The sequence below is a fragment of the Eucyclogobius newberryi genome, unplaced genomic scaffold (assembly GCF_026437365.1).
Source record: "Eucyclogobius newberryi isolate DKJ021-1_F unplaced genomic scaffold, fEucNew1.0.hap1 SCAF_18, whole genome shotgun sequence".
Taxonomy (NCBI): Eukaryota; Metazoa; Chordata; class Actinopteri; order Gobiiformes; family Gobiidae; genus Eucyclogobius; species Eucyclogobius newberryi.
The window spans coordinates 25,236,344-25,257,423 of NW_027315812.1; the positions used below are offsets into that span (position 1 = coordinate 25,236,344).

Sequence of the window (21,080 nt, forward strand, 5' to 3'; positions counted from 1 at the left end):
GGAACAGAGTAAAAGTACTAAATATTGGGTACATTTTAAAGCATAATTTAAAACCTTACTTAATTTTAATCATTCATTTGTACTTTTTTATTTTTAATTATAAAACGCTACACTGTCTGTGAAAGGTGCTATACAAATAAAATGTACTTACTACTACAATGTACTTAATAAATCTTACTTAATAAACACAAAAGAAGTTTGAATCAACAACAGTCAATCTTAAAGGTTGTTTTTCCAGTGTACTTCATTACATTTGAGAGCAGGAATCTGAATTTCTACTACAATTTTAAAAAGGACCGAATTTTTAGTTTTTTTTTACTAAGTACATTAGATTAGATTAGATGGAAAATTGCTTCTGATGATCAATAATCAGAATTTTGTTCATTGACAATGGCAATAAACCTTTTCTGATTCTGAAATAAATAACACATTTAACTCATTCGCCAATTAATGTCCAGTTGCATTGTGTATTTTAGTATCTTAATATTTTAGTTATACAATTAAAAAGAGCAATTTGTAAAAGTGCTTTATACAGTCTATTCCACATGTATGAGTCACTAACAAAAGTGTGTGGTCAGACTCAAACCAAAACATCTACGACAGCTACGTTCCCTTCACACATGATCACATTTCACCAGGTCCAATCTTGTTTTAAAACACTTTTAAGCTCCACAAATCACGCTTTCCAAATCAACCGCGTGAAGAAAAAACCCCTGTGTTGTCATGCGCCTCTGAACGCGTCCATCAGTCCATGTGATGTGAAGTTTGTGACGAGGAAACCACACAACAAAGAAGTGCTGTTGCGAAAACAAATGAAGAGGAAATTATTCAAAGTTGGCCACTGTGGCGACAGACGTGGTAAGAATAAAGGTCAAAAGCACATCATAAACACATTGACACATTAACTTATTTAGAATAGATCCATACAGGCCCGGGTCTGGCTCCATATCACAACAAAGTCAAATATAAAAGCTGAATCTGGATGATATAAAAGTATTAGAAGTTTGGACAGCCACTTTACTAATTATATTAAAAATAAATGGGAAAGAGGGGATCATTTTGTTTTGACGGATGAAGAATGGGAAAATAAATGTACATCTCAGTGGAGGACGACAGAATGTTTAGAAAGAATTCTATTGGGAAAATGTATCATGTTTTTTCATAACACCATGTCAAAGTGTCCATTGTTCAAAAGGAAATGCTAATTGCAGGAGAAACTGTGGCAGCAGGAGGCAAACCACTATCACGTGTCCTGGGACTGTCCTGTTGCTCACAAATATTGGAATTAACAAAGAGCTTCAGATGGTTTTTGACATGACCGTCCTACTTGATTTCAGATTTATGTTTTTTAACCTCAAAACTCCTGCCATGGATACAATAAATGGATAAATCTGGAACGTTCTTCTGACTGCAAGAAAAAAGCCATCAATAAGAAATGGATGATAATAATAATAATAATAACTTTTATTTATATAGCGCTTTTCAGTGACCCAAAGACGCTGAACATAATAAAAAAGGGGGGGGGGGGTATTTACAGACAGGGGGGACAACACGTACAGAACACATTAATATACAGATAAAATGAACAAGACAGAAGAAGTAGAGAGAAAAAGATGGGGATGTAACAGGGGGTAGAAGAGTAGGCAATGGGGTAGAGGAGGCTAGGGGTAGGGGAGGTCATAGGCTTGGGTGAAGAGGTATGTTTTGAGGTGGGATTTGAATGTTGTGAGTGAGGGAGAGTGGCGGACAGGTTGGGGGAGGGAGTTCCAGAGTCGGGGTGCTGTTCGGGAGAATGCTCTGTCGCCAAAAGTTTTGAGTCGGGATGTTGGTGCAGCCAGGGTGAAAGAAGAGGAGGATCGGAGAGCTCGGGTGGGGCGGTGGGGGATGAGGAGGTCAGACAGGTAGGGGGGGGCAAGGAGGTGAAGAGCTTTGAAGGTGAGGAGGAGTATTTTAAAGTTTATGCGCTGCTTGATGGGGAGCCAGTGGAGAGAGCGGAGAACGGGAGTGATGTGATCACGGGACCGGGTGTGGGTGAGGAGGCGGGCAGCGGAGTTTTGGACCATTTGGAGTCTATGGAGGGAATGGGAGGAGATGCCAGTGAGGAGGGAGTTGCAGTAGTCAAGGCGGGAGGAGATGAAGGCATGGATGAGGGATTCAGCAGCGGGGAGGGTGAGGCGGTGTCGGATTTTGGCGATGCGGCGGAGGTGGAAGTATGAGGTCTTGACAATGTGGCTGACATGGGGAGTGAAGGAGAGGGTGGGGTCCATGATGACACCGAGATTGCGTACCAGGGTAGAGGGGGTGATGGTCGAGGTGTCGATGCTGAGTGAAAAGGGACCAGTTTTATTGAGAGTGGATTTGGTGCCAATGAGGAGGAGCTCTGTTTTGTCACTGTTCAGTTTGAGGAAGTTGAGAGTGAGCCATGATTTTATTGTAGAGATGCAGGCTTCGATGTGGCTGAGGGGAGGGTTTTGGGTGGATTTGGTGGTGAGGTATATCTGGGTGTCGTCAGCGTAGCAGTGAAAGTCCAGGTTGAGTTGGCGGAGGATGTGACCAAGGGGGAAGATGTAGCAGATGAAGAGGAGGGGGCCGAGGACTGAGCCCTGGGGGACCCCCTGCGTTACTGGGGAGAGGGTGGATGAGTGACCGGAGAGGGAAATGAACTCTTGCCTGTTGGTGAGGTAGGATGTGAGCCAGTCAAGTGCAGAGCCCTCAACACCCAGTTGGCGCAGCCTTTGTAGGAGGATGGAATGGTTTATAGTGTCAAAGGCTGCGCTGAGGTCTAGTAGTAACAGGATGTTGAGGGCCCCGGAGTCTGCAGAGGTGAGGAGATCGTTGAGTACTTTGACCAGGGCTGTTTCAGTGCTGTGAAGTGGGCGGAAGCCAGATTGGAGGGGTTCATAGAGGTTGTTTGACTGGAGGTGGGTGTGAAGTTGGGCGGCGACGATGCGTTCCAGCGTTTTTGAGAGGAACGGCAGGTTGGAGATGGGGCGGTAGTTGGAGAGGTTGGCGGAGTCTAGGGTGGGTTTTTTGAGGATGGGGGTGATGGAGGCCAGTTTGTAGATGGAAGGAACATGGCCGAGGGATAAAGACTGGTTGAAGAGGGTGGTGAGATGGGGGATGAGAGCAGGGAGGCAGGCCTTGGTTAGAGTCGTTGGGAGGGGGTCGAGAGAGCAGGTGGTGGTTTTGGAAGCGGTGATGAGGTCTATGATATGAGAGGAGTTAACAGAGGAGAAGGTGGTGAGGGGAGGGAAGGGTGGGTGGTCAGGGAGAGGAGGGGGGGCAGGGGTGGGGGTGGTGATGGAGTTAATGGAGACTGCAGTCATGGAGCTGTTGATTTTGGAAATTTTGTCATTGAAGGCAAGGAGGAAAGAGTTGCAGAGGTCAGGGGAGGAGGGTGGAGTGATGTCCGGTGGCTGGAGCAGCTTGTTGACGGTGGAGAACAGGGTGCGAGGGCTCCGGTGGGAGCTGTTGATGAGGGTGGAGAGGTGGGCAGATTTGGCGGCTTGGAGAGCGTCACGGTAGGAGGAGATGTGTAATTTGAAAGCTTCGGCGTGGACGGTGAGGCGGGTTCTTTTGAGGAGTCGTTCGAGTTGGCGGCCAGTCTGCTTCATGGTGCGGAGTTCAGGGGTGTACCAGGGGGCGGGGTTGATGTATGAGACGGAGGAGGTTTTCCAGGGGGCTAGGGAGTCAAGGGAGTCGGAGAGGGTGGTGTTGAGCATGACAGCATAGTCGTTGGGGGAAGAGGGGGGGAGTCAGGGGGGAAAGCAGAGGATATGAGCTGGGAGAGCGTGAGGGGGTTGACTGACTTGATATTGCGGTAGGTGATGGTGCGTTTTTTGGGGTTGTGGGGCGAGGGTAGGGGGGCGGAGAAAAGGATGCAGAGATGATCAGAGAGTGGGAAGGGGAGGCGGTGGGGCTTAGATATGGGTAGGAGAGAGGAACAGACTAAGTCCAGAGTGTGGCCTTTGGTATGGGTGGGGAAGTCAATATGTTGGGTGAGATGGAAGCAGTCCAGGAGAGAGAGGAAGTCGGATGTCAGTGGGGCGTTGTGGCAGTCAATGTGGATGTTGAAGTCACCAGTGAGTAGGAGGCGGGCAGAGAGAGAGGATGCGATGGTGAGGAGTTCAGACAATTCAGTGAGGAAAGAGGGGTGGGGCTTTGGGGGACGATAGATCAGGATAGCGGTGATAGAGTTGGGGAGGGAGAAGGCGAGGTATAGATGGCAGTGTAAGTGTAGTTGGAGGGAGTGGCTTGGTTGAGAGCATAGAAGTCCAGGGGCTGTTGCCATGTTTCACAGAGGAGAAGCAGATCAATGTTATTGTCCAGTAGCAGTTCAGATATAACAGGTGATTTGTTGGCGAGGGAGCGGCAGTTCAGCAGTGCAAGGGAGATGGATGGGGGCGCGGAGATGGATGGGGGCGCAGGGGTGGGGGGGCGGAGGTTGCTGAGGTTGGCAGTGCGGCAGGTGGGGGTGACAGGGGGGCGAAAACTAGTCCAGAGTGAGGGGATAGGTGAGCCGTCGTTGGAGTGTTGGTTATGGGAGAGACCAGAGCCCCTGTGGATGTAGCGGGGCCGGCGAAGGATCCCAGCTGAGCTAGCTGCAGAGGCAGCAGCAGCTGGGAGACGGTGGTTATGGTTAAGGAGGTGAAGGTCAGCAGCGGTGTAGGTGAGTAGGCGAGAAGTTGGTGGAGCGGTGGCCTGGAGGCGTGGGAGTGATAGTCCGAGGAGGAGATGGAACGTAGCAGCAGATGAGAGTAATCCAGTTAGAATGTTGGCGGTGGCTAGAGGCTGGTTAACTAGAAGCTGGTGGGCAGAGAGTTGTGAAAAAGCAGCAGTGGACCGGGTGTTGAAGCTGGTGGAGTGAGTGGCGTTGGTTGCCCCAGACCTTGTCTGCACGGCAGGGAGGCCCCGCGATACCATGACGGACCTCCGCAGGTGTTAAGCCAGCTGTTAGCTGGCGGCTAGGGCAGTAGATAGTCCAGGAGTGAGGGAGGAGATGAGCGATGGACGGTGCAGTAATGTCCGATGAAGTTAAGGAACAGGGATGTAGACAGAAGACAACACAGAGACGCGGGAACAAAACAAAACAATGGAAACGACTAACAAAACAAAGACGTTGGGACAGAAGCGGCAGTCCACATACCAGACGCCGGCGTTGCTCTAGCCCAATCAAGACGCATTTGAGTCCAGTTTTGATACAAACCCAACCAACGATTAAGGACTGGGCCGACATTATTATTGACATTCATAAAATGGAGAGGATTATATTCCGACTAATGCAAAAATGTGTTAGATTTAAGACTATTTATATTGTAAGCTGCAGTTTGATAGTATGAGGTAGTCTCTAAAAAGCACACCACTAAACTGTTCAGTGTGATATATGTCGACGCTGGTTTCCGGAGAAATAACTCAAACAGTCATTTCACAGAGGAGATAAAAATAATCACACATGAAGTAGACTGATTTCACACTTTGAATGACAGCACTTGCAGTAGTGTGATCCTAATAAGTAGTGAGGCCTATAATCCAAATCAATTTAGTTCAATATCTTAAATAAATAAATACACAACATTTTCCTTGGTGAATTATTACCATTGACTTGACAAGTTCAGTGTGGCAACAGAAAAGTACACTGTTGTTTAGTATTAAATTATAACATGCATAGATCATTATTTTACATTCAGATTCATTATAAACCACAACATTGATCTAAAATGGCTTGGTAATAGACTGACTTGCTGATAAGCCATAAGTCATAGAGACATTTCACACATTTTTATTTAAAAATTGCTATGTAACATTTGTGCTTAACAGAGGGTCTGAATATTTTCAATAATCACAGAGAAGTAGAGAGCGGTCAGCGGGATATTTAGAAATAATAATAAGATAAATCTCACAAATATAATAAAGAGTAAGATCACAATCATTATGAGAAAGAAACTTTAATGAGCTAACCTTGTTAGAGCTGAGAAACATTTAAAATCAATGATACATGTAGGTTTCTGAAATGTCACATAGCTACTTTTTTTTTGGGTTAGGTTTTTAAAAAAAGATTTTGTGGCCCCTTGGTTTTATTGACAGGAAATGACGGGAGGACATGCAGTAAATTGTCGGAGTCGGGAATCAAACTCACAACACTGCGGCACTTGGAGCCAGGCATACATGTGTTCAATGGACCTGTTTTTTAAGCTGTTTTAGCTCAAGATTGCGGTTTACAATGAATACAATGTAAAACTATGATCTACTTATGTTATATTTCAAAACTAAGTACCGGTACCTGCAAAAAAACAGAATACATTAGGTCTCCTTTAACATTGACCCGCAGTTACACACCTTGACCACATGACGGCGCTGTGACTGCCTCGCACAGTTACTCCACAGTAGCAGAAGCCCGAGCAGCTGTTACCTTCAGCCTACGCCTTTCACAACAATGGACTTTAGTGACTTTTTACGTATTTTCTGAAGATCGGGGCGCCTGGATTCGGGTTAAGGCTCATGATTTGTGATTACACAGCGTTATACTTTCATTTTTGTGGTAAGGCTCACATTTTATTCAAGATTCGAGTAGCTTTACGAGGGCAAGTTAGTTGACTGCTAGCACTATTAGCATCTGGACCAGGTTTAGCTAGTTAAACAAGTTTGGAGGCGTGATTTCAAACACCTACGCACGAGTTAACTTTTTAACCTGTTTACTAATTGATGGTGCACATTGAATCAATTTGTCTCCAATGTAATGCGACCGTAGTGACGTTGGATGTAAATAAGAAAAATGACCATGAAATACGCATTATTTACTCTTTGTTGGCAGCTTTTACGCAGCGGCGGGGTTTTGGATGGGTGTGATACGTGACATACGTGCGCTGCATGGTTGTCCTACGTGAACCTCTGCCAGAGAGGCTCATGCACGGACTATTTATAGAGCATTCTCGGTCTGTGCGCCTTTGGGAAGGAGACAAGAAGGTGTATATCTCTTATGAAAGCTAATGTGAATGGAGGTGGCCAAGAAAATATGACAAAATGTTGTTGTTTTGTTTTATCGCGGTTGGCATCCAAGTGTTGCATTACCGCCAGACTTTATTCTTCAGACTTTGTCGTATTCTTTAAAAGTTCTTGTTCCATTGGGCTTTGAAACACGATGACAAAATGTATAGTTTATGGAAAGATTTAGAGGTACTTGTAGGGTGTCTTATTTCCGGTGTTTATCATTTGACTTCCGGGTTGGACATGAGAGGTACTCTCCACAACTGTTACCAAGCAACTGTATACAATGGCCAAAATCCATACACATTACACAATTCACGATTCTATAAATAATAATAAAGCATAATGACACATTTATTTAAAATAATGATTTTTTCAGTCAATTCTGTTTGTTGAGTATCTGCATTTTGGATGGAAATAATGTCGCTTATTGATGACATAGACAGAGGTATTCTGTTTTAGAACTCGGCACTACTTTCTGTAATTTTCATCTTTTATTTTTCTATTTCTTGGCAAACTGTAACTTGACTTATGTAAATCTATGATAAAAATTGGATAATAATGATAACTGGAAAAACTTGAAAACCTTAAATTTGTGTTTTGGAAAATGATTTATCTGGTTCAAAAATGTCACACGTGCAATGTCAGGAAAGCTTTGTCAAAGAGACAAAAACATTATGAAGTTTGAGGACGTTTTTTATTATATTTGTGCACTTTTAGTAAGAACTCTATGTAAAGTTCTATCAATGACACCCTTAAATATGTAGAGAAAAGACAACGCTCACAATAAGAATTACAAATGCGCCGATTCAGCTATTTCAGTTCAGATACTGATACTTTGAGTATCTGACCAAATCAACAGATACAAGATGACCTCCTGAAAAACTGCTGAAGCCGTTATCCAAACTGTTCCTAAAATGCTACAACTTTTTAATATCATAGTAATAGGCTAATCATAGTCTTCTTTATTATTCATACTCAATTACAGGAACTCAACTGCAAAGCTGTTGAAAAGAATGTAAAATAAACTAGTGAGAAATGAAAGCATGCTTGTCCATATTTACTGCGCTGAAATGAACATCGCTGATTGAGGTACGGGTCCATTACATTTTCCGGTATCGATGCACCCTTAGTAAGAATACATGTTTTTCAAGGTATTTGTAAGCAATCAAAGCACCTATAATTGGCAAAAGAAAATAAGATAGAAAAGTGAACCATTCTACTCGCATGCAACTGAGCAGTGATATAGTTCTTTTTTCTCTTGTGTTTACTTGGCTGCAGTTATATTAGTTTCATCACAGCTGTGGTTTTCAGATGTAGGCCAGTTATAATGGAAAAAGTGGTGTGGGTTAAGAGTTTCCACTGTTTTGTTTGATTTTAAATCCCACCCCCTCTGTGAGCATGAGGGCAGATGTAAGCATAGATACTTCATTCTGACTGTAAATAGGACCGTTGTTAGTGTGAATAGAAACCAAAGAAAGTGATTTACATGAAATCATTTTGAAATTCGATTTTTTGTGGCTTCTGATTTTTAATTTCTATTTAGTTGCTTGTAAAACTAAATTGGCTATGTCAGTTTTAGAAATGATATACAGTACTAACAATTAGGGCTGCAACTAACTATTATTTTAGTAGTCTCTGGTCAGTGATTACTTTTTCGATTTATAGTCTAATAGTCCAAAATGTATTTCTCTTGTACATTGATACGTTTTTAAATACATTTTCAACAATATTAATGTTGAAAATGTATTTAAAAACGTATCAATGTACAAGAGAAATACATTACACACAATATTAATGTTAAAATATGGTGACTGAAAGTTTTTAGATATATGATTTTTTTTTTGACACTTTTTTATTACAGATTGCCACTGTTTTTGTTATAAAAGTATTTTTGTTATCAAAATATGACTACATTTTTATAATTGACTTGTCACATCTAATAATAATAATAATAATAATAACTTTTATTTATATAGCGCTTTTCAGTGACCCAAAGACGCTGAACATAATAAAAAAGGGGGGGGGGGGTATTTACAGACAGGGGGGACAACACGTACAGAACACATTAATATACAGATAAAATGAACAAGACAGAAGAAGTAGAGAGAAAAAGATGGGGATGTAACAGGGGGTAGAAGAGTAGGCAATGGGGTAGAGGAGGCTAGGGGTAGGGGAGGTCATAGGCTTGGGTGAAGAGGTATGTTTTGAGGTGGGATTTGAATGTTGTGAGTGAGGGAGAGTGGCGGACAGGTTGGGGGAGGGAGTTCCAGAGTCGGGGTGCTGTTCGGGAGAATGCTCTGTCGCCAAAAGTTTTGAGTCGGGATTAATAGTTGCAGCTCTACTAACAATCGATGTATAACTCTCAAACATGACCATAAAAGTAGCCTTGTCTCTAAAGTTGACAATCTCAAATGCATTCTTTAACCAGAACCAAACAAATGTGTTATAGAGTTTTGATCTCTGCCTGCAGGGTAACCTCTGTGGGAGGCCATGTACTTCCAGAGCACGCGGCGCAGAGGAGAGGATGGCATCACCGTGGTCATAAACTTCCTGCTCTCCAACGCCCGGCTGGTCCTGGGCGTTGGCGGGGCGGCCATCTTGGGCATCGCGACACTGGCGGTCAAACGGGTCAGTGTTCTGGACAATACTTTGCTCTTTGGACTTGGTTGTAAAAATACATACATCTTAACTTTAGTTTTTCTACTTCTCTTTTCTTAAAGGGCCCATACGATTAAAAAAAAAAACACTTAAATGAGTGTTTAACCTTGTTACAACAGCGTTTCCTCATCATTGCCATTGTCAGTGAAGCAAAGTAGTAGCAAAATAGATCAAAAAGGGCATGCATAAACCTTAGAATTTACAAATAAAATCAAACCGACTATTATGTACACAGTTTACAGTCAGAGTGAAGTACCTGACATGATTTGCACTGTGTACTTGTTACACTGAAACAGAAGTGGTGCTGTGTGTGCAGCTGATCGAACGCGCCGGCCGAGCTGCCGAGGAGGAGAAGGTGGAGCAGAAGATGGTCGAGAGCTGGGAGGAGATCAGCCGAGCGTCTTCCTCTCCCACTCTGCTCAGGAGGGGCATCGAGGGTGTGGTGCTGCAGCATGTCTCCACGGCAACCAAACAACAGAGAGGTAAACTGCACTCATGAAAACTCCAGAGTGAAAGACTACCGTGAAATAGAATTCAACCTAGGAATATTTTAGCTTGATTAATTTGATTGCAATTACTTTAACTACATTGTACCTTTTTAGGTTTAACAAAAGTTTAAAAAATCATATACAATACAATACTAAAATGAGTAGTAAACAAGATGATCATTTGGACATGTATCGATACTACAAAAAAAATCTCATCAGCAGGACAAATGTGACCTTTCCTGAACAGATTTAGAATGATCTTTAGCTTTGGCAGAACTAAAAAGACCACATGGTAGCATAAAGAAAGGACTATTATTTTGTGTTGAAAAATGTGTATTTATTGTTATCATTGTGTGTTGCCTATTCTATTCCTTAGAATCAAAATCAAATTAGAAAGTTGAATATTGTGACTGTCTTGAACACTAATGCCTACACTCGATACAGTATTTTAAAATAACTGTTGTTTTCAGTCCAAACAATACTCTTTAACACTGGTTACATTTATGAACAGAAAAATCTGAGAACTGAAGTAATCAGAAAATATTGTTGCATATACAGTTTTGTCAGATCAGAACAAAATGACTCCAATTTGATTTTTCAGTTTGCTTGACGTTTATATAATCTGACAACTGATATTGTCTGTATTGATCAGTGTATTATGTACTTTTATACTTTACTTGACCACATTAGGTACATTTACATGGTCAGTCAAAGTCCGATAACTAGGATGATCAGATAACCCTGTAATTAGATCTGATTAAAAGAAATGTGTGTTAATTTGTTAACTTTTGATGAATTTTACTATTTACATCTTTAACATTTCCTCTTTCATTTTTATCTTTGCCACATTAGTTTTCCCTTAATCACATCAAACTATTTACATGAAATGACATGAAATGGGAATAATCTGAGAACTCCAGTATTCTGATAAATGTAGCTGTTATTTGGTGATTCAGAGGTGATGATCATGTGTTTGGTCCTCTCTCCTCTCCAGGGGACCTGTGCCAGGAGCCCCCGGCCTCTTGCCTGGAGGGGCAGCGTGGAGCGGAGCCCGAGTCCAAGAGGCTGCTGCTGTGTGCGCTCACTCTGCAGGTACAATCAGTCTGTCTTTGTTGTGAAAGATGTCATTGGGAAATCCGAAACCTAAATAATAATAATAATAAAACCGATTAATGACACATATTCTGCATTGTTTGTATTGTAACATGCTCTCGAGTACTTAAGCTGTGCCATCTCATGTTTTAGAACTTAAAATAATACAAACATTACTTTATTTCATCCGGATTTGTGTTAGAACTCCATCTACTGTCTGCAGAGGGCATTACAAAGGACAAATAAACAAAAGCTAGCTTCCCCCAGCATGCTAATGTAAGCACTCAGTTGTAATGGTTGTGATTTGAGGCAGAAATGCTCAGAGCGAGTCTGGCGATGATTTATGGACTTAAAAACAGTTCTGGAGCTCTCGGTTATTCAAACATCAACCTTTTTTGACGTCATAATTAGAGCTTGGAGTGTTTTTGTGAGGCTTAAAGGGAGAGGACTTGCTAAACAAGCTGGAATGAAGTTTAATACAACTCCTGCTCTGTTTTTGATGAGGGAGCAATCTTATTACATCGTTAAACGCTCTAAATAGTCTATTTGGATATGTAAAAAAACATCTAAACTTTCAGAACATCTTTTCAAATATTATGGTATACAGTGACATAGCTGCAGGTTTGTGGTATATTTGCTGTCCATTTACATTCCGTGATAATTGAACCTCATTTTGATGGTCAATGCCCACCCACAGGAGCGACTCCTGCAGTTCTACCACACACGGGCCGCTCTCAGTCCAGAGGAGGTCCAGAAGGCCGAGGCTATGGCTCTGGACATCTGCACGGAGATCCAGGGCTTCCTCCGCTGCAGACACCCGGACATGCCCCTGGGAGAGATGAACCTGGGCGGGTCGCTCCTGGACAGCCTGCAGGTACACACGCCATCATGTCCTCTAGTGTGGGGATTTTGAGCATTATTTGGTTAATTTTGGAGGGCATTATAATATCTTGACTGTTGCTTTGAAGATGTGCAAAAGTTGAATATCGAGTATAGCAATTAGAGTAAGAAATGCTACAAAAAGAGTTATAATAAGTATCAACAAAAGACTTTCAAATGAGGGTATAAGGTAATATTTCTGTGCTTTGTTTTTGTAATTAAACAAAAACATCTATGAAAATGGTAACATGTATGACATTTTTTGATTATAAGTTTATAAACAATATTAAGTTATTTTAATTCAATGTACCAGTATACTCTAAAAAGTAAACCTCAAAGTAAAGTGCTTTTTAATCTGGTTGTTTATTTGTATTTTATTTTATTACTCAGAAAGTTTGATTCTAAAAGGCTGGCCACATACTAGAGAAATAATTATCTGTTTGACAGGCCATGCTCAGGAAAAAAAATGATTTATTAATTTTGATCATTTACCGTAGATTTTTGTGTTCTGATCATCTGATTTCTAGAGTCAGCTTATTGAAATGTCATGTCAAATCTGATGTGAGTAATCCGAGTTCTTTCACAGCTGCAAGTTTTGACAAGGAAAATCATGCAAAAATGTAAAAGTTAATTTAAGTTATTTTAAAATGAATTGCACATTCTCTTCCAAATACAATAGCTACTCTAAAAAAATAATGTTGACCACATTAATTTTAAAACACACACATTTGGAATCTGATCTAATTATTAGGTCCTTTTTCCCCCCATTTATTTTTAGGGATCATCTCAAAATGGGTTGAAGCTGAAAAGACGTAATTTTTTTCGTCTCTCTCTGGACCCCCTCCCCCCTCAAAAGACGAAAGACTGGCTTCACATAAAATGTTAACGCGTTGATAAAACGATAGTAGCCTGATATACCCTGCTCACCTTTAGTGAACATCCTTTGGTATGTTTATCAGTAGAAGTTATGAACTCTCCAAATAATGTCACCTGTCGCGCATGTTTGTTTAGTCAATCCACATGTCTCTTCTCTCCATAATCATAACACTTACATTTGATATTGTGACATCTCCATCTCCTTGTTCTTCTGGTCTGTCTGTGTGAGATGTTCTGAGTAAAACTATTGCCTGTCGTGCTTTTAGGTGCTGAGCGCAGACCACACCTGTCTCCTGGTGCCTCTTCAGCTGGAGTCCTCTCTGTGGCGTCTTGTCCCTGGAGAGGAGACACTTCTCACACACCCTCTCCACTGGATGGTCCGGCGGGTCAACCTGGAGTACTTCCCCCGGGGGCAGAGCTACTGGGACAGGTAAATCAGATTCATCTTTATCAAAGCCGATACTCTCTTTTGGTAAACGCTGCTGAAAAGGGTCCGGTCTCTCCCGTAGGCATCTGGTGGGCGGTTACCTGTCGTCAGAGGCCCTGGTGAGCATGCTCAGTAAGTCTGTGATGGAGACCATGAACTGGCCCTCCATCAGCAGCACCATGGACTGTGTGGTCAGACCGGTGCTGGGAGGAGCCGACCTCAGGCTGGAGATTCAGTGAGTGGATTCCTATTGCTCAATAATGTTCAATTCTTTAAAGGAGACATATTAAGCGAAATCGGCTTGAATGAGCTTTTCTCCATGTTGTGACGGTGTTTCCTCATCATTAGTTTACTCAAAGATGTGGTTTGATATATTGGCCTGTAACTAAAGAATCCCCGCTCACATCTTTGTATTTAGTTGTGAGTATTTGAAAAATGAAGACTCCGAGTGACACATGTAGAGCTCTAAAATGTCACGTTGCCTTGTTGAAGTGGTGGAGCTTATCACTTCTGCAGTTTTGAACAGGAAGTCAATGAATCTGTTCCTTTTATTAACCCATTTTGCATCACTATTGTGGTTTACAATGAACAAAATGTTAAATGATGTCTACTTATGCTATAGTTTAATACTATACTTGAAAAATGCATAATATATCTATAATATCTCCTTCAAGAAATATTTCCCGATGTGTGATTATTGCAACCCATGTTTTCATTTTCAGATTTGGTTTCAGAATGTAATGGCCCTCATTTATCAACATCGCAGTGAAAATGGTAAATTAGTTTGTATATTTGTTCACACGCCAGATTTTAAATTATTTATGAACCTGCACAAGGTGTCTCCAAATTATAAAGTCGATTTATGCAGTAGTTTTATGGTTACTGCAATAAGCTCATAAAAGAAGAATCTTCCATACTTTTGCTAAATTACAATCCGTTAACTGCGGTTTTGTTGTTGACCCCAATGACAAATAGATCATGGGGCAGTATGTTTTATGCAGTTAAAAGTCGTTTGGCGCTTGTTTGGCCTTGAATGCACAATGTGCTGTTCTTTTGGATGAATCCGTACACCACGTATATTATTATATATTATATTATTTTATATTTTGCCGTACGGAAGTTTGATAAATGAGGGTCAATACAGTACATGCATGTATATATCATTTGCTATTCCTATTTTGTTTACAAACTTATGCACACATTATAACTTATTAAAGCCAAACGGCTTTATACAGAGTTGTATAAATGTTGTAAAATCAAGTGAAATGTCGAAACTTGTTGACTTGGGGTCGTAGGTGGGGTGTAGAACCTGGACAGGGGTCAGCTCGTCGCAGGGTTAATTTCAAAACATAGTTTTCAAACCATACTTTGAAATTAATTCAGTTTTATTCAGTGAAGCTGGTTGGTGAGAAATTTCTTCTCAAATTGATTACAACCAAAAACGTTGACAATGTGACATACCTAAATGTGACATACCTAAATGTGACTTTATATTCTTAGAGTTTCGAGTGCCACAGGAGGCGATGGCTGTGTGGACTCGGACCTCTTCATCTCCATGCTGCCCGTGCTGAGGGAAGGTGACGTGGCTCTGACGGCCCAGCCAGAGCTCACCTGTCCCTGGGGTAACGCTTGGCACTTGTCCTTGTATCCATGGGAGACACAGCGGCTGACCCAGCTCGACTTGGCGGACGACGGCTGCCGCAGACTCTTGCTCAAGATACTCAAGTCTATATGCAGACTAAACCCCGCCCTCCGTCCCCTCGAATCCGCCCCATTGGCCAATCTCCTCCTCCACCTCAGCGACAGTGAAAGTGATTGGTCAGAAAGCAGTCTGGAGGCGCGGTTTCAGCAGTGTATCACCGAGCTGATTGGCTACCTAGAGCAAGGGGCGTTGCACAGTTATTTCAAACCAGCGGTGAATCTGTTAAATGGTCTGACGGAGGATCAGGTTGACCAGATGGGCTTTATGCTCTACTGTGCCGTGTCCGAGCCCGAGATTCTGCTCATGTAACTTGAAATCATTATTCATGTAGGGCTGCACAATTCTATACAAACTAAATTCTGCCAAATGCCAATCATCTTTTTATTATTTTACAAAATAATAGAAATTTGGGTAAAGATATGTGGGAATGTGGGACTTAAAAAAAGGAATAAAGTTAACCTTTTTTTTTGTTATTCATTTTAAACATTTTAAATATGGTTTGGTTATTTTATTCAATTCAAAACGAACACATTTTATTTATTTAGTATGTTTTTCAGATTAAATTTAGAAGAGGGATGCATCAGGTTTGCCACTTACCCCCTTACTACTTCATCAGGGCCAATTGCTAAAAAATATAAACAATTGGAAGCAAAACTAGGAGGGGTCCCACATTTTAAAGTTATGTGACAAATCGGGGGGACACTTTAATGGATGGCTTATGTAGAAATGATGAAATGCCTTTTGGTTATTTGGGCCCAGATACTAAATTCCACATTGTCAAAGTCGTATTACATATTACAATCTTTCAATTTTGTGCAGCCCTACATCTGTCGCCTACTTGCCTGGTTTGTGTTTAATATTTCTGCTGCTCACGGCTCCTTCTTTCAATGAAAGAAACATGCCATAATGGTGTCTGTGGTGGGTTTACACACTGCAATAAAGTCTGTTAAAGGCTATTTTCTCAGTAAATCCAGCTTGCCAAAACCATGAATGGACTTTTCAGGACTACATTAAACTTTGCTTCAGAGGTTGTGCCTAAGGCCTGGATTTTATACGTTTTAGTATCTGGAACCTTAGTGCTAAAGATTATCATGATTTACGTGTTAAGATTATGTAACGATGCATTTGTCATGAGCGCTGCGCTACTCATACTTGGTTCTGTCATATTGTTTCCGTATATTCTGTAGCTATGTTGTTTTGTATTTTTGTTTAACCTCAGCCTCATACTTTTGCTTTCAAAATGAATCTTGTGGAGGTAGAATTTGTGCCAAGAATATGTGTTTTGATGTGTATGGGAAATTGCAATAAACTCGATTGGTTCAATAGAATGCACCATTATGTAATTTTTCAGAGCATCTTTCCCTGGTGCTTTGTTCTCCTTCAGTTTCCCAAAGCTCTTTTAAGATAAGATAACCTTTATTTGTCCCACAAGGGGGACATTTTAGTGTTGCAACACAGATTAGGTACAGATACAGATTAGGCACAGAAATATATAATAAAAAAAAAAAAAAACGTAACATATAAAAACACTTTAATACCCTTAATACCCATAAAAATAACAATCTTATTTACAGCTGTTATAGAGCCAGAAAATATTGCACCAGGATGATTGACATTATGTCACAGTATTGCTCATGGGTATGACAGTATTGCACATGAATATGACAGTATAGTAACACATGTTCACATGTTCAGTACTAACAGTGTTTGTTATAAAGTCTGACAGCAGCAGGAAGGAAAGACCTGCGAAACCTTTCCTTCACACAGCGAGGGTGGATCAGTCTCTCACTGAAGCTGCTCTCCAGAGTGGACAGAGTGTCCTGCAGAGGGTGACACTCATGGTCCAGCATAGATGTGAGTTTAGCCAGGACCCTTCTGTCCCCCACCTCCTGCACCGAGTCCAGAGCACAGCCCAGGACAGAGCTGGACTTCTTTTAAAGTGCATCCGGAATGTATTCACAGCGCTTCACTTTTGTTATTTTACAGCCTTATTCCAAAAAGGATTACATTTATTCAAAATTCAACAAAAAGTACCCCATAATGACAATTTAAAAGAAGGTTGTTAGAATTATTTCCTTTCTTTTTTTAAATCAGAAAACAAAAAAAGCACATGTACATAAGTAGTTTGTCATGACACTCACAATTGAGCTCAAGTACAGGTAGGTCTTTCCACTGATCGTCCTTGAGATGCTTCTGCATCAGTTGTGTGGACATGATTTGGAAAAGCACACACCTGTGACAACAGTGATGTCAGAGCACAAACCAAGACATGAAGTCCAAGGAACTGTCTCCAGACCTCTGAGACAGGAGTGTATCAAGCACAGATCTGGGGAAGGGACAGAAACATTTAATCAGCATTGAAGGTTCTTCTGAGCACAGTGGCCTCAGTCATCTGTTAAAGTTTGTAAGACTCTTAGAGCTGGGCCCGGATAAACGGAGCAATCAGGGGAGAAGGGCCTTAGTCAGGGAGGTGACCAAGAACCTGATGGTCACTATGACAGACCTCCAGCGTGTCTGTGGAGAGAAGAGAACCTTCCAGAAGAACAACATCTCTGCAGCACTCCACCAATCAGACCTGGCCAGACGGAGGCCCGTCCTCAGTAAAAGGCACGTGAAGGTGACTTTTTGCAAACTCTAGACTCCCCCTGCTGCCTCAACTGCACAACCTTCACCACCCTCCACTGCTCAGCCTGCTTAAACTCTTCCCTCGTCCATTCAGTGTCTAGGCTCCGGGGGGAAGCTTCCCATCATATCCTGCTCTGCACCTCCTGTGCATCTCTCATGTTCCCTGCTGGAGTCTAAGGACCAAACCTATAATTTAATATGGGCTTTTTTGTTGCTAGACTGCTCCCCACCCCCTTTTTGGAGGTCTTCCCTGGCACAAGCAGAGGCTTCATGCTTTGAACGTTGGAAAAAACATGTTCCTCAAACGACTGCTTTCAAATGAAGTTTCTGGAGCTATTCCTAAGACAAAAGCTAAAACTCAGCTGAAAAGACTGATGTTTTATAAAGAGACTTTAACCACAGGATGAATTTACTGTGTAAAATTTAAACGCTGTCTGCATTGATTTGTACAAGTCTTGGGGATGTTTAATTTGTATAATTTGGTAATATTGACTAATTAGCATATTCCATATTCATATTTAATTATTTGGTCAATAAATCTTCATAACCCACATTTGGTAAAGTGTTCATTCATTTCCAGAAAAGGGATTGATGTCACGGTTACGTTCTCATAAACCTTCAGATGAACTACTATTAGATTTGAATGGTAAATTGTTAATTGCATAATAAAAGATGGTGCCTCACATAAACATAGCCACACTCACGCTGTGTGTAGTGTTTGAAATCCTGATTCAATTATTTAATCAATATCAATTTTGAATGTCACCATCTTTCATAAGTGGGAGGACATGAGTAACACTCCAGTACTTGTACTAGTAGAACTACTACAGATACATTATATGAAATTGTTATTATTCATTATCTTCAGTCTCTCCAGGTTGAAAGTAAAAACTAAATAAAAAGTAATAAAGACTAAAATAACTAGCATTTTTGTCAACTTATAACCATGACGTAAAGTAGATATTTTTGTCAATTTAAGTACTAATGTTTTCATCAAATAATAAAAACAAAGCAAAAAAGAATAAATGTTCCATATACATGAAGCAATGCAATACAATTTATCATAGTTAAAATAAAATAAATATTCTCTAGGTGAAAATATAGAGCGACCAAATTATCGTGACATTTGCGTTGACTAAAACTAAATGAATGTTTTTGTCCAAATGAACACTGATGGAGAATAGATATGGTCTGCAGATAACATTACATATTACCTGAATAAATACAGCCTTGGAACAGGATTAACGGTCCTGATCTACAGAAGCTCCGCTCTGCTGTTGCCTTGTGAAAGTGAGACAGTTGCATTGACGCTTCGGTGATGAACAGGAAGCACAAAAGAAGGCCATATTGTGGGAAAGTGTTGTCAAAGTTTCACAGCACAAAACCACTTCCTGTACAAATAAGCTGTGATTTACTGTGTGCTCGAAGGCAGCAAGATTTAATGTCATTTAAATGATCACAATTAGCAAAGAGTGCAGTTATTTGATTCCTCTGCAAACAACGAAATATCCAAAAACTTGTTTAACTGTGTTAGTCTAGCGTTTCATACTTATCGAATATATATATCGAATAGTAACCTGAAGTTAATTTGTTTCTAAGCAATGTATTTTAGAATTTACTTTGAGACCAGACAATGTTCTTATTTGCACATTTCTACAGGGCCTTCTACAAAAACTTCAAATAAATTGTTACTTCAAAGACCCGACTGCAGTTCTCCAGCTGTGATTCATGGAGACGTGTTTAAATATTTAAAACTTCAACAACAATTAAAAAATGTAGATATATTTTTTAAGTTTCCAAATTTTAAAACATGAAAAATGTTATCTACCACCTGTATATTTTAGTCAAGTAGTAGAAGGCACTGTATACAAACCTGTAAATCTGTTAAAGGTGCACCATGTAACTTTTCTGATTATCTCCATGGAGATGATATTGTTTTTTCTTGCACAGTCTGGCATTATGTCAATTATATTTAATTATGCTTATTAGTACCATAATAATTATTGTCTATTATGTATTTTACTCATTTTTTAAAATTCTGTTTTACTATTTGTATTCTTGTTTATGGTTTTATTTACTGTTTATTTGATTTCACTTTGGGAACCATATTGTTTTAAAAATGTGTCACAAAAATAAAGTAGATTGGATGTTTTTCCATGTAAAAATAGCTTGAAAAACATATTCTTACTGTGAGCGGAGTCGCTTCTCCACAGATCTGACATGTAACTTGGCCTTGTGGTGTCTGCATGGCGTTGGATAAGTTTAATGACATGTTCAACAATCAGGCAAAGCAATAACATCTCCATGGCGACAACTTTACTTATAACTGTGACAACTGTACTTTAGCTTTCTGTTTATATTGCCTTTTGCACAAAATCGGAATAAATGGAGCAGACAATCGTGCACAGGAGAATAAATCTCAATGTACCGTCATTGAGTGGTGCTAACTTGGGTTTATGTGACTCTTGATTGGGCTGAAATGAGAACAAAAAAATGTACAATTGTATGTTTTGTCTCGTATTTCAAAGTCCTGTGAATCAGCTTTAAAATAACACGATAAAAGAAGTGTATTACATTTCAAAGTGGTTCAAATTGCACTTGTCATCACTCTGTATGTGTCAGCGTTCAACCGCAAAATAACTGGAATATAGAACCAGTTAAATAAAGTCACCGCTGCAGCTGCTCTGTGACGGCTTCAGTGCGGGTTAAAAGTATTGTTTCAGTGAATGATTAATGGTATTGTCAGTGGTCTTAATTCAACTTCACTCACCTTATCGGGCGTTTTGAAGTCAGTCTTTTCAAATTCAGCCACTTGTTCTAACAGCTCCCTGGAATTTAAAAAAGAAATGGAATATTCTCTAATCACATGGACCATGGTAACACAAAGTACTATTATTTTGGGTTGAAAAAATAGCTTTGACTGTGGTCTCGATTTGCAGGCTATTTCTTGATATCGAAATGAAGTTTGAAACGTTAGTATCTAGTTCTAACTTTATTGATAGTTGTCATTTCTTTCAGTACACATTTGTTGTTGTTGTTGTTGTTGTTGTTGTTGGTTGTGAAGCTTCTGCTCGGCTGTGCGGCGGTTATGAATCCTCTGGAAGGAAAGCTGAACACCCTTGTTTGTCTTTGTCTTTGCTCTGTCTGTGGTGGTTCAGTTCAGTTTGGAGAAAGCTTGTATGTGGTTTGAAAAGCACACGCGCGGTGACGAGGGGCGTGTGACTGACACTGGCTCAGTCACGCAGCAGGAGGGGCTTTTTTTTAACAAAGACCACCCTGTCCACCCACATGTGCAACACCAGCACATGAGAAGCAGCACCGCGGGTCAAAGGTTCACACAAGTTCA

At 40.7% G+C, this 21,080-nt stretch overlaps 1 protein-coding gene across 2 annotated transcripts; it reads left to right on the top strand.

Moving 5' to 3' along the window:
* Positions 1-6,371: 6,371 nt before the first annotated feature.
* mief2 (mitochondrial elongation factor 2) lies at positions 6,372-16,437 on the top strand. Of its 2 annotated transcripts, none has more exons than XM_072451164.1 (8): positions 6,372-6,538; positions 9,458-9,615; positions 9,962-10,127; positions 11,128-11,225; positions 11,923-12,099; positions 13,247-13,410; positions 13,490-13,642; positions 14,908-16,437. In XM_072451164.1, the coding sequence occupies exons 2-8, from the start codon at positions 9,478-9,480 to the stop codon at positions 15,416-15,418; spliced, it is 1,407 nt and encodes a 468-aa protein (XP_072307265.1). In that variant the 5' UTR covers positions 6,372-6,538; positions 9,458-9,477; the 3' UTR covers positions 15,419-16,437. The 2 variants fall into 2 exon arrangements, with proteins under 2 accessions (XP_072307265.1, XP_072307266.1); XM_072451165.1 differs by having other exon boundaries at positions 6,372-6,535.
* The last annotated feature ends 4,643 nt before the right edge of the window (positions 16,438-21,080 follow it).

What these genes read in the sequence shown, in the direction of transcription:
- mief2 (XM_072451164.1), top strand. Translation starts at nt 9,478, where the DNA reads ATGTACTTCCAGAGCACGCGGCGCAGAGGAGAGGATGGCATCACCGTG. An exon ending in CGACACTGGCGGTCAAACGG is followed by an intron (nt 9,616 to 9,961) that starts GTCAGTGTTCTG and finishes CTGTGTGTGCAG; the next exon opens with CTGATCGAACGCGCCGGCCG. An exon ending in TGTGTGCGCTCACTCTGCAG is followed by an intron (nt 11,226 to 11,922) that starts GTACAATCAGTC and finishes GCCCACCCACAG; the next exon opens with GAGCGACTCCTGCAGTTCTA.